Source organism: Passer montanus, unplaced genomic scaffold, assembly GCF_014805655.1.
Source record: "Passer montanus isolate IOZ18808 unplaced genomic scaffold, ASM1480565v1 scaffold174, whole genome shotgun sequence".
Taxonomy (NCBI): Eukaryota; Metazoa; Chordata; class Aves; order Passeriformes; family Passeridae; genus Passer; species Passer montanus.
In genome coordinates, this window is record NW_024364715.1 from 444,138 (window position 1) to 457,237 (window position 13,100).

General features: G+C 55.1%; 2 protein-coding genes across 2 annotated transcripts in view; both read right to left on the minus strand.

Annotated features, from left to right (window-relative positions):
• The window catches only part of PFDN1 (prefoldin subunit 1), a 31,349-nt gene extending 27,242 nt beyond the window's left edge, over positions 1–4,107 (minus strand). The window contains exons 1-2 of the mRNA XM_039704406.1: positions 4,004–4,107; positions 3,644–3,810 (exon numbers count right to left, since the gene is read on the minus strand). Coding sequence (XP_039560340.1) covers positions 3,644–3,810; positions 4,004–4,036 — 200 coding nt within the window. The 5' untranslated portion in view covers positions 4,037–4,107. The remainder of the gene's footprint in view (positions 1–3,643; positions 3,811–4,003) is intronic.
• Positions 4,108–6,469: 2,362 nt separating this feature from the next.
• HBEGF (heparin binding EGF like growth factor) lies at positions 6,470–12,827 on the minus strand. Its single transcript, XM_039704404.1, has 6 exons — positions 12,706–12,827; positions 12,321–12,491; positions 10,228–10,402; positions 8,197–8,352; positions 7,990–8,082; positions 6,470–6,920 (listed from the first exon to the last, which is right to left on the minus strand). Exons 1-5 carry the CDS (start codon positions 12,746–12,748, stop codon positions 8,010–8,012), a joined length of 618 nt encoding a protein of 205 aa, XP_039560338.1. The 5' UTR covers positions 12,749–12,827; the 3' UTR covers positions 6,470–6,920; positions 7,990–8,009.
• Between the last annotated feature and the right edge of the window lie 273 nt (positions 12,828–13,100).

Below are 13,100 nucleotides of genomic sequence, written 5' to 3' on the forward strand. Positions count from 1 at the left end.
CTTAAGCAGAAGTCCAGCACAGTGGTAGCTGTCTCAGGCTACGTAACGGGCCCTTCAAAAGAGTATGAAGTAACAGAACTGAAATGTATTTGGCAAGATGCCACCACCCAGATGAGATCCCAGCCTCATAGATATGTACAGTACACACCAATTCATCAGTTCATACTATGTGGCACTGACATTTCTTCTGCCAAACCAAAAATAGCTTTAGCAAAAGTAAATTGAGCCCCAATGTGGAGCCCAGTAAGGCCTCAGCATGTTACACAAACTGCAGTACTTCCCCCAAAAAAAAATCAAACTCAAGTTGAGGAACAACAAATGAAACTTTCACATTCATTAGAAGTGAAGGAAAAGCTTTCTGGGAAGGAAGGAGACTCAGGATAGGGGTTCAGAAAACAAAAACCACACAACTGCTTTCCAAGTAATGCACAAGGAAGTACCAAAGCAGGCAGGCTTCCTCCCAGGATTCAGCACGTCACCACAGTTTCTCAAGCCTTCAAATTCCACGAAGACCTGGACCATCTTGTCCTACAGAAGGGTACGTGCTAGCCCTTTGCATACAGCCCATCCACCCAAGCTGGAGGAAAAACACAGAAACCCTATCAGAGGCCAGATTCTAACTAGCAGCTTAGATGGGTCTGAGGGGAAAAAAAATGGAAATTTATAAAATAAAAAAGTTAAGCATAGGAATAGAAGCACAAAACTTACTTCAAGAATTCAGTTATTCAAGCAGAAGAACACTGATAATCAGAATTAACAGTGACTCAAACCTCCACCCTTCCTGGATAACTGAAACCCTTTAGAGCTCCAGTATTTCCGTGCTGGACTACGTAAATGAAATTAAGACATCACAAATATGCCTTTAGTGGCCAAACTCAAGTCCATGCAGGACATCTGCTAGTCCACTTCACAGAACATGGCTTCTATGTCCAGAAGAAGCACAGTGACCATCTCCTTTGGACTCCAGGGGAACACAAGATGCCAGACAGCCCTTGGATTTAAACTCCTGCTCAAGGGTTGCTTTAGCCTGTTTTGCCAAAATCCCAAATTTCAGCAATAAATTCTCTGCTAGGGTTGGAGTGGGCTTCAGGAAGTTCCTCATGTGCTTGGTGCAAGCTCTCTGCACTAGGAAGTGACACAAATCACACCAGTGCATCACTGCCAATTGGCAGGGCAGCTTCAGCCCCACAGCCAGGCCAGGCAGAGCCCACAGAAACACCCTGTCAAGCTTAGGCAGGGGAAAAACAGCATGAATGAACAGCATTCAGAAGAAGAGCACTCCCTTAACCTGTATTTGCATAGCCACTAATACAACAAAGCCCATGAAGAGTTCAGTTTTTAAACAATATCACAATGCAAATATTTTCCTGCTGGCACCTCTGGCATCCCCGAGGAGCCCGAGCTGCTGGCCCTGCCTCACACTGTCTGGCCATGGAAAGGGAAGGAGGAGAGGACTGGCACAACACTGGGGCTCCTGCACACACCAAGGGTCAATGGTTTAGCACATCAAGAAGGTGTCTTATTCCCAAGGAGGCAGAAGCAGAAAGCAGGACAATGTACTTCAGACCATAATGAAGTAGCATCTGATCCCTACACCTGACTCAGAGGCAACAACATTTAAAGATAAAGACCAACACTCTAACATTCTAAAAGCACCTTGAGGGACTTCTCCCATCCAAAGGCACTCTGGACTTCAAATTCTGAAAAAGCTTTAGAAAAACATGTTGACTTCAGCATTATCTTTTATTCTTCATCTGTCTGCTCTGTGAAGAACCCAAACAGGAAAAAAAAAATCCTTTTGAGACATCTCATGACTACTCCAAACACAAGTGTTTGCTACATCTACAGCCTGCCTGGGTCAATCAGTCACCTCTTCAAGAGACCAGACTCTGTCTCTTTCTGATGTCATCAGCATCCCCACCAAACCCAACATGTAATTCACCTACTGGGAGAAGTTTATTTAGTGGAAACCCTGCCACTCTGAACAGCTCCATTAGCCTGGGTACAACTCCCCTGAAAACTCTCAGCAAAATGCAAAGCACACACCACTCCTGGCTTCCCAGTCCTGCCACCTCCCTACAGCTTGGTCTGGAGATTGTGTGGGCTGAGGGATGAGGGCACTTGAAGTCTGACCTGGCTCACTGCTCGGTCCTGTGATCAGCCACTTTGACATGAAGAAGGTGGGGTAAACAGGGTGGGGAAGAGGTTGATACAATCTCCCCTTCTGGCAGCAGTCCAAGCAGATCCAGCATTTCACAAACCACATCCCGAGCTGGGCAGTCATCACTGTTACCCAACCCACATGAGACAAAATCCTATTTCTCAAATCGGAAATGCAGAAATCTAATGTGATATTTGTCAAGCAAGCACGTGTTTCAGATTTGAAACCACTTCATGTGGTGAAACCTCTCTGTATAAAAACCACTTTATAGGGTCTTCTATCAGAGGCTGCTGAAATCCCACCAAAGTGCATTGCAGAAATTAATCAATACACTTCAGTCTGATTTAAGATCTTTCTTTTGACAGCCATCCAACACACAGAAGCACATCTTTAACAGTGCACTGGGACTACCCATATGAGCTTTATGTTCACTTCCAAGGGTTTGAAAAAACTCCAAACAATGACATTAGATCCATTCCCTGGCATGACACTGCAAAGGACATTTCTGTGAAACATCTGTGCCAGCAAAGGCCTGAGCACAGGAGCTATGCACAGGGGGTTTTCAAGGAGTTTGACATAAACTACACTGGAAATGACTGATGCTGGGTAGATCTGTGAGGGCCTTCCCACAAATTGGCATTAGAGCACTGAGAGCAGTTAAAATTACAAACTCCTCAGAGGACAGCATTGAGGCCAGGAGCTGAGCCAGCAAGCAAAACCACACAAAGCCAATAAAATTTGTAACAGCCCTTCATCAAGGCAGCCAGTACCTAAACCCAAGAGGTAAAGGAGTAAGCCTCACTGCATTCACAGGCAGATTGCTGAAATCAAAAATGGAAGACAGTGAGAAAAAGGAAACAAGGGAATGTGCTGACAGACACCTGACATGCTCTTTGTGATGGGTAGAGCCTCTTGCCCAGGGCAGCAGCCTGGAGGCTTCACAGAGCCTCAGGCTGGGGGGTCTCAGAATCACAGAATCAGAATCAACCAGGTTGTAGAACACCTCTGAGGTCACTGAGGGCAACCTATGACCCAACACCACCTTGTCAAATAGATAATGGAATTAAGTGCCATGTCCAGTCTTTCCTTAAACAGTTCCAGGGATGGTGACTTCACCACCTCCCTGGGCAGCCCCTTCCAATGTTTAATCACCCCTTCTGTGAAGAAATTCTTCCTAATGACCTACCTAAACCTCCCTGGTGCAGTTTAAGACTATGTCTTCTCATCATTTATCATCCGGGAGAAAAGCCTCACCTCCACTTAGCTCCACTCTATAACGAGGGAGATGAAGAAAGAAAGAAGGTTCCCCTCGAGCCTCTTCTTCTCCAGGCTGAGCTATCACAGCTCCTTCAGCTAGTCCTTGTGCTCCAGACCCTTCCCCACTGCGTGATCCTTCTCCGGGCATGCTGCAGACCCTCAGTGTCCTTCCCGAACCGAGGCGCCCCTGTCCCGGCGGTGTCCCCCGCCCCGGCCGATACTCACATCCGCCCCACGCCCTCGTACATGCGGGTCTCGTCCACCAGCATCATCACCTCCGTGTCGGTGAGGTGCGCGTGCTTCTTGGTCTTGGTGAGCTGCTCGATCTGCAGGTCGGCCAGCTTCACCTTCTGCTGCGTGTCCATCACCTTGGCCTGCAGCTCCGTGAAGGCCTGGCCAGGGGAGAGCGCCGGCTGAGCAGCGCCGGGGGCACAACCGGCCCCGGGCTGGGGGACCGGCCAGCGGCGCCGGGACACGCAGGGAGACACGAGAAGGGGCACACAGTGGGCAGGACACACAGTGGAAGGGTGGGACACCAGGAGGGCGCACACATGAAGGAGAGACACACGGACGGGGGTCGCGTACCTTCTTCAGCTCCAGATCCACGGGCGCCGCCATCTTGTCCACGCACGGCGCATGCGCGGAGGGGCGGGGGCAGCCAGGGCCCCACCCGCGGGCGGGACGCGCTGTGGGACCGGCACCGGCACCGGCACCGAGCGGGCCGGGGCTGCTCTGGGACCGGCACCGGCACCGGCACCGAGCGGGCCGGGGCTGCTGTGGGACCGGCACCGGCACCGGCACCGGCACCGAGCGGGCCGGGGCTGCTGTGGGACCGGCACCGGCCCCGGCACCGAGCGGGCCGGGGGCTCCCGTGAGGGCTCCTCGCTCCAGGCCGTGCCCTGCGGTGCCCTCGGGGCCCGCTACCCCGGCGGGGTTGTGGGCCCGAGGCCAGCTGGCCGGGCCGGCCCCGCCTGGGTGTGCCCGGCCCGGGCTGAGGGCACCGCACCGGGCTGGAGAAGGCCCGGAGCGGGAGAACCATCCCTGCCCTCGCTGGGAATCACAGAATGTTAAGGAGCTGGAAAGGACCTTAAAGATCATCTCATCCAAAGTTCCCCCTATCCCGGGCAAGGACACCTTCCACTATCCCAGGTTGCTCCAAGCCCCATCTAACCTTGCCTTGAATAGTCCCAGGAATGGGGCAGCCACAGCTGGGCAGCCTGTTTCCATCCCTCACCACCCTCACAATAACGAATTTCTTCCATATAGTTAACCTAAAATTCCTTTCTTTCAATTTATTATTTCTTGTCCTGTCACTGCAGTTCCTGGTGAGGAGTCCCTCTCTGGCTTCCTTGGAGGCCCCTTCAGACACTGGAACATTGCAATGAGTTCTCTACTCAACCTTTTCTTCTCCACCAGAGCAGCCCCAGCTTTCTCAGTCTGTCTTCACAGGGAAGATTCTCCACTCCTCTTACCAACTTTGTGGATTCCTCTGGACTTGCTCCAGCAGTTCCATATTGTTCTTATGTTGGAGACATCAGATCTGTACATGGTAGAGGGGAGGAATCACCTTTGACCTGCTGGCCATGCTCCTTTGGATGCAGCCCAAGATCCTGTTGGTTTCTCTCTGCCTCACGGCTCTCTAGCAGAGCCAGCAACTCCCTCGCTCTCACTTCCCCCCAGGGAAGAGGAAAGAACTGGTTTGGAGGTTATTTTTACTGCAAAGTAAGGAATCATTCCTGATCACTGTATGGAGTGATGCTTGCTGGAATTACCTCAGCTCCAGGAATCTGCTATCACCCCAAGAACAGCTGGGATTCCTTTCAAAAGGGGTGTGAATCCACCTCTGGATTTTTTGGTTTTGCCAAATTGTAGAACCATCATAACATTATTTGGGATCTTAAGGATAACCCTGCCCACCTTGCAGTGGATCAGATTGCTCAAAGCCACATTCAGCCTGGTTTTAAATGCCCACAGGTATGGGGCAGCTACAGCTTCTCTGGGCAACCTGTACCAGAGTCTAAACAACAAATGCTGGCTTAAAACCGGGAAAATCCACCTCTGGATTTTTTGGTTTTGTCAAATCAGAGAACCATCATAATATTATTTGGGACCTTCATGATAACCCTGCCCACCTTCCAGTGGATCGGGTTACTCAAAGCCACTTTCAGCCTGGCTTTGAGCACCCACAGCTTCTCTGGGCAACCTGTACCAGAGTCTAAACAACAAATGCTGGCTTAAAACCGGGACCATTCCCATTTGAAAGGATCAATGGCCAGAGTGGCTTTATTCATACTGGAGACAGCTTTGCTTGGTGAGCAGACCCACAAATATCACACCCCTCCCAAAGCACCAGCTGGCAAAGATGAAGAAAATCTCCAAAATAATCCACATGGGGCCAAGCTGAGATGGATCCTGCCTCCAGCCCCTTACAGCACACTGCTCCCCAAGGATGCACAAGCTGATCCAGCAGCCCTGACCACACACTCAGGATCTCTGCTGCTGTTGGCAGTACTGCCCCCAGCATGGAAATTGTGCTGAATGCAGCCTTGAGAATTGTGACTCCTTTCCTCCATGATAAAATTAACAACCCAAGTGTTTGTTACAAAGTGTTATTTATTAGAATATTACATTGCACTTAAAAAATAAGGGAGGTCTGACCCTGTCACCTTGACGTACAACAACAAATGCTGGCTTAAAACCAGGACCATTCCCATTTGAAAGGATCAATGGCCAGAGTGGCTTTATTCTTTCCGGAGGCAGCTTTGCTTGGTGAGCAGACCCACAAATATCACACCCCTCCCAAAGCACCAGCTGGCAAAGATGAAGAAAATCTCCAAAATAATCCACATGGGGCCAAGCTGAGATGGATCCTGCCTCCAGCCCCTTACAGCACACTGCTCCCCAAGGATGCACAAGCTGATCCAGCAGCCCTGACCACACACTCAGGATCTCTGCTGCTGTTGGCAGTACTGCCCCCAGCATGGAAATGGTGCTGAATGCAGCCTTGAGAATTGTGACTCCTTTCCTCCATGATAAAATTAACAACCCAAGTGTTTGTTACAAAGTGTTATTTATTAGAATATTACATTGCACTTAAAAAATAAGGGAGGTCTGACCCTGTCACCTTGACGTACATGAAGGATGCAGGGCCAGACCTACAATAAATATAAATACTATGTACAGTTTATCTAAAATAAATATATAATTTAAAATGAAAAATATCTTGTTAAATAGCTGTTACCCTCCCCCCCTTTCTGCGGCGAAGGAAGCCCCGAGCTCGGTCTCCTCCCTTTCACAGCTTGTTCCTCGGCACGTACTGCAGCGGACGAGAGCCCCCGCGCCCCGGTCAGCGCCGCCGCCGAGCCCGCTCCGTCCCGGAGGTGCCGCGGAGCTGCCCGGGCAGCCCCGCCGGTGCCGTCCTGGTGCTCCAGCGAGCCCCCAGCGTGCCGCAGCCCCGTGGTCTCGCCTCTTCCAGGAGGTAGAAGTGCATCTGTGCCGACCCCTGCAAGAGAGAGGCGGGGGAGCTCACACCGCGACCCTGCGCTGCTCGGCCACGGAGCACTCCCTGCCTGGTGCGATAGAGGTGCCGACCCACCCAGCCCCGCGGGAGAACACCCGTGCCCGCCCAAACCCCGCTCATCTCCCCTCGGGGCTGGACGCGGGAGGATGGAGGTACCCCACCATGCTCCCTTCCGGGGATCACAGCACTTTTTCCCCCGGACACACCCACCCAGTAACCCCCCGGGTAAAGGGGACAGTGAGGAAAGCCTTGTGCCAAGTCTCCTTCCTGAAAATTCAGCTTCTACGAACGGCTCAAATTCCCACCCCCAACACTGTGATGAACATGACAGATATTCTCCAAAAGCATTACCTCATCCTCACAAAGAACAATGATTTATTTTTTTTTTTTTTAGAAGAGAAGTAGCTGTAATATGTATGACCACATCTAACGTCAGGATTTAGGTCAGATCGGAGGAAGTTTAACAAATTTTCAGCACTCAGCCCCACAGCCACCCCTGGGACAGAGCACGTATCCCAGCCCAGACAGAAGAACATGGCATGGGCTGGCAGCAAGATCCCCTCGTGCCAAGCTGATAGGCATTGCTTTAGTGCAAGTAATAAGTAGAGTGGGAACGAAAAGGAAAGGGGTTTTTTACACATGTATATAAATAGATGCAATATCTAAGGAGGGGAAGTGACTCAGAGGGTCAGAGAGAGAGCAGAATGAGCAGAGGAAAAAAGCTAAACAAAACAGAAGCAGCTTCCCTACTACCAAACATCCCCAAAGCATGGAACACCAGCACAGAGCAGGGACTGGGAATTAGAAAGAAGGACATAGGAATGATAGGGGTGCCAGGGGACAGGATTTCAGCAGGAAGGGGACAGAAGACGACTGGAGCCCCACAGGACAGCCCAGACTCTCAGCCAGCTGCTTCTCCAGACTCAAGCTGCCTGCAGCTCCTGCCTAGCTCTGGCACAGGATCCACACAGCAGCCCCAGCCAGTGCAAACAGCAGAGCCCCCAGATGTCCACCAGCCCCACTGCTGCCCCATGCCCAGCCAGGGGCTCACCTTGCCAGCACCTGGCATCCTCAGTGATTCACAGTGATGCCCAGCTTGATTTTCTCTTCGTTTTCTACATCGTAGCCACCCCTCTTGTGACACCTGCAAGGCCAAGCAAAGGGATGCTCAGGGCATGGAGAAGCCTCTGCTCATCCTCCTCTTGCACGTGATCTTCCCAGGGACACAGATCTGGGAGCTCAGTGCCATCCCACTCACCTGAGCATCAGCAGGGCTGCGATGATGACGAGACACAGGGAGGACAGGACAACAGCAACGACGGCCAGGGCTGTGGTGTGGTCGTACGCGCTGGGCGGGTGCTCCACCGGCAGCGAGAGGCCGTGGCAGCGCTCCCCGTGATAGCCTGGCTGGCATCTGGGCAACAAGGAAACTCACAAAGTGAGTGGTGAGCAAGGACGGGATGTCTTTGTGTCCCCCACACCCCATGGGAAGGCAATGCCTCTGTGCTCAGCCTTAACCAGCACCCTGCCTGTTCCCCTTGGGCCCCACACCCCTGAGCTGCGAGGTCTGATGTCACCATCATCTCTAGTGTATTGGTAAATTAAGCTTCTCCTGCACCTAGTGAAGACTCCTAGAAAGGTTGAGCTCTCCCCCCCAGTACTAGAAGGCACGGGGGTCTGTTCTCTTTCCAGTCACACCCAGGCAGGTTGCCCAGACCACCTCTGGAAGTGGGAAGGGAGCAGTGAGGCAGCCTGGCCAGCATTTCCCATGGAGCAGGATGTCCCTGCACACCCTGCCAGCTCAGAGGTGTCCCATCCCTGGAGACTTGGGAGGTTGCTCATGTAACAGAAATAACGCTCCACACAGGCTGGGAGCCTTCCAGCCCTCCCTGAGCCACATTGCACTGATGCAACCAGATAAATATATCCCTCTATATCCAGCACCACTGACCCTCAGGCTGATCTCCAAGCCGGACTCAGCCCAGCTCCTGGGCTCACAATGCCACATGCCAGCATCACCTCCCAGGCACATGGCAAAGGTGCAGGACCCAGCTCAGCAGCATCCTCATTCCACCCTGTGCCCCAGGAAGCAACACTCCAGGAGACCCTGTGACAGAGGCACAGTCAAGCACCAAAAGCTGCCACAACCAAGTGACACCAGTCAACACAAGGCCTCTGGGGCAGTTGGCCACTGTTACTAAAAACTCTGATGGCTCTGAGAGATGCTACCCAGGGACAGACCACCATGCTGAAGAGATGCAGCCAGCCCCCAAATCCCTGCTGCTTGCCTGTGTCCCAGTTTCTCTCCCAGCCCCAGGATCTGGGCAGGGGACACTTGGCTGTCCCAGTCCTAGGCCAGGGTGTCACAACCCACATTGTGCTGGGTCATCAACCCAAACTGAGCCTGCAAAGATGTCCCCTCACTGGCAGTCCCGAGTCCCCCATGCAAGGGCCCAACTTCATGACAGCTTCAACAGGGAGAAACCAGGGAGTTAGAGGAGCTCTGTGGAGCTTGATCCCTGCAGATTGCAGATCCTGTGGGCACCATAAGCCAGGGAGCTATTATCTTCCCTGGGCTCAAGGCTGGGTGGCTCAGAGGATTGATAGTGAAGAACAAAGCTTCTTACATATCTGCCAGCTCAAGTCCTGCCCACGTCAGTGGGGATCAAATATGCACCCCAGGGTATTTCCTGCAGCAGCAGTGCTGTATCCAGGTGCCCCAGCAGCAGGCAAATACTTTCTTCTTCACTTGCCTCATCTAGTCCCTGCTTGCTCTGCACCCCAGGGTGGGGGGGGCAAGGAGGGGTAATCAGGCTAAGGGACAGCATGGCTTTGGCAGCCTGTCCCCAAAGGTGCTACCTCCACTCCACTTTGCTGGTGGCATGGCAGAGATGCTCCTCCCACCTGCACTGACGTGCCCTGACAGATGCAGGAGCCAAGAGGTGTCAGAGTGGGGGATTTACAGTGACAGGGTCAGGATGAGGTTTCCCAAATCAGAGCTGCAGAAGCCCTCAGCTGCCAGAGTCCAGCCCTACACACCATACTGCAGTCCCCAGCACAGCCAGAGCTCACCATGCTGGCAGGTAACCCAGGCTCTAAGGCCATGACAGGATTTGGGGAAGGGGTGGGCACTTCTCAAGAATTACAAGGAAGAAGACAAGTCAGAGTTGTCCCTGCACGGGTAGGGAACATGCACTAAAAATATCTCTGTTTTTCCTCTGCCCAGCCTGGAGAATTGAAAGAACCATGACTAAGGCTGCCCCAGCACAGGCACACGCCAGCAACTCACATGCAAGAGGGAGCTCGCAGCTCTCGGATGTACTTGCACTCGCCGTGAATACAGAAATCCTTGTACTTCCGCAGGCACGGGTCTCTCTTCTTCCCCAGGCCTTTGCCTTTTCTTTTATTGCCGTTCCCTTTTTTCTTGGGAGTAACGAGGCCTTGAGGCTTTGACAGGAAGGCAACTGAAAAACAATTTCGGAAGGAGAGAATAGCAGTCAGATCAGCTCCACGTGCCAACCAAAGGGAAGGCAAAGCCACATCCCAAGGCTGCCACAACTGCTCAGCCCTGGCTCCCGGAGCCCTTTGTGCTGGGAGCTGCCCCCGAGCCCGGGGTGGGGAGGGGGGCCTTTTTTTTTCAGATCCTCACAAATATCATGGCCTTTCCAATTCATAAGAACAATTCTCAAGGAAAGAAGGGAGTTGGGCAGGGGGAACAGAGCTTTATACATCTCAAATGCTGCTATTATATGCACCAGTTTCCACTGAATACAGAACACTGCTAATTGCCCCTTTATCTGGCCTTTCTTTCCCTGACAAGCACAGGCTTTTCTAAGACCCTATTCATGGCTCTGATGGACTCTCCTTCCCGTGGGCACAAGGATGCCTTACTCACCCCAGGGCAGGATTAAAAGAGCAAGCCTGCCTTAAGTTTTAGTTTTGCAGAGCCCAAGAGATGGTGAGGGATGGTGAGGGCATCATTCCCATGAATTACAACGGTATGTTTTAATTGTGGTGCAGTAATCAGCAGCTTTTGGTGCCGGGTTGGTGGAAGCCAGAGCACCGAGCTCCTCAACCAGACACTGTCCAACACTAGAACGGTACTGGTGTACCGTTTAAGGTGTGCAGATACCAAAACAAACCAGTTCCCAGCTTGATCTCACTAGGTGCTGAGGTGTGGGAGAGCACTCACTGCTCCAAGGGGGATTTTTTAGCTCCCCCCGAGCTATGGTGCTCAGTAACCCCGGTGAATTAAGCCCGGGGCTGCTCAGGAAGGAGAGTGCAGTGCAGTCCAACCTGGCAAGCTGTAACCTGCCCAGGTTACAACTCAACCACTTATTCACGGAACCAGCGCCTCTCGTGCTGGCACACACCGGTTGCACACCTAGCAAAGTCATGTCGACATCCTCCACGCTGCGCCTGGAGAAAACCGATACTCCAGGAAACTCTGCGGCTCGGAGAAACCTCCGGATGAGGCTGACAGCAGGGGCTGCCCCGTCCCCTGCCTCTCCTGCCCTGAGAGTTATCTCCCAGTCACAGCCAACACACACTGCTGCGTTTCCCGAGGGCTGAGTCCACCCCGGTGCGAGTGGCTCATGCCGGTTTTGCCAGCTTTTTGTCACAGTCTGCTGGCACAGCCAGAAAGCAAAGAAAAACACGGAAAAATGGGAGGGTGAGCTGTACGGAGCAGAGCACGCTCCTGGTGCCAGGTAGTGCCCTCGGCACGCCGCGTGTGCGAGGCACAGGTACATGTCACCCCCCCGGCCCGCGACGGGCCGCCGTCCAACCCCCATGAGAGGCCCCGGGACACTCTCTGCTGCCAGCCCGGGGCAAGGAGCCCGGCGTGGGTGCTCGGGAGCCCCAGAGAGCGGCAGTGCCCCCCACGCCCCCGTGGCGGGGCTGCCGGCTGACGAGCCCTGCCGCGGAATGAGGAGCAGCCGCGCGTGGGCGGCGGTGACTCACGGCGGTCCCCGCGCCACGGCCACCGCCGGGACGGCAGCGCGGGACCCCGGACACGGCAGCCCCGCCACGAGGGGCTCTGTCCCCTCCCGGCCAAGCAGCTGAGCCCCGGGACCCCCTGGAACCCGCCCTGCAGGGGACGTCAGGAATACGGACGGCCCCTGGCAGGAGCGCCACTGCTCCGTGCTGGTGCCCCACGGGCTGTTCCCACTCGGGTCTGCCGCCGCCGGAGCTCGGTCTCTGGGACTGCTCCCACCCACCACTGCAAGTCCCTCCGAAGCGGAACCAGAGCTGCTGCCGGGGCACCCACAGGACCGAGCCGAGCCCGGCCCGGCACCTTCGCGACCTCTCCGGTTCCGACTGCCCCCAGCCAGCCCGTCCCGCGGCCCGGCCCCGCCCCGGGACCCCTTATCCCGTCCATACCTCTCGGCAGCTCACTGAAGTCGTCCCCCGAGGCCGCTCCTCCGCCCTCCTTCTCCGGGCTGCCGCCGAGCAGCGGGGCCGTGGCCGGGACCGGCACGCCGCCGCCGCCCTTGTGCAGCACCTCGTTGTGCAGCTCGTCCCGGCGCAGCCCGCTCGCCGCCGCCGAGCACACTGCGGAGAGAGCGGTCAGGAGTGGGGGCCGACACCGCCCTGCCCGCGACCCCCCACGCGGGACAGGGACCAACCTTCCCGCCTGCCCGCACCCGGGACCGGCCATGCCCGCGTTGCCCAAGACCATCCCCCTCACATGTCCGGGACCCTCCAGTCGAGCACGGCGCTGGGATGCGCTGCCCGCAGCCGGGACCCTCCCCACGCGAGCCCGTACCTGCCGCCAGCAGCGCCTGGATCAGCACGGCCCGCCCGTCCATGACCCGCGGGCACACACGTCCGGCCGCGCCGCGCTCCGCTCGCTCCCGCAGCGCTGCCCGCTCTCCGGCACGGCGGCCCCGCGGCGGGTAGAAAGCTGCGGACGGCGGGGCGGGGCGGGGAGGGGCTGAGCGACCGCCCCACCCCCGGGAAGGGCTTCCCCACCGCCCCCGGGGGTGTCCCGTCGGCCGGCACCGGGACCAGGTCCCGGGATCTTGGCCCGGTAGGTTCTCCTCTCTCCCAGGGACCCAAGGGTCACCGCCGCCCCGCGCTGCGGGCCGGGCTGGGCGGAGAGAGGAGGAGAAAAGGGTTTCTGCAGAGCGCCGAGGGCAGCAGATGGCCAGGGGAAAGTGT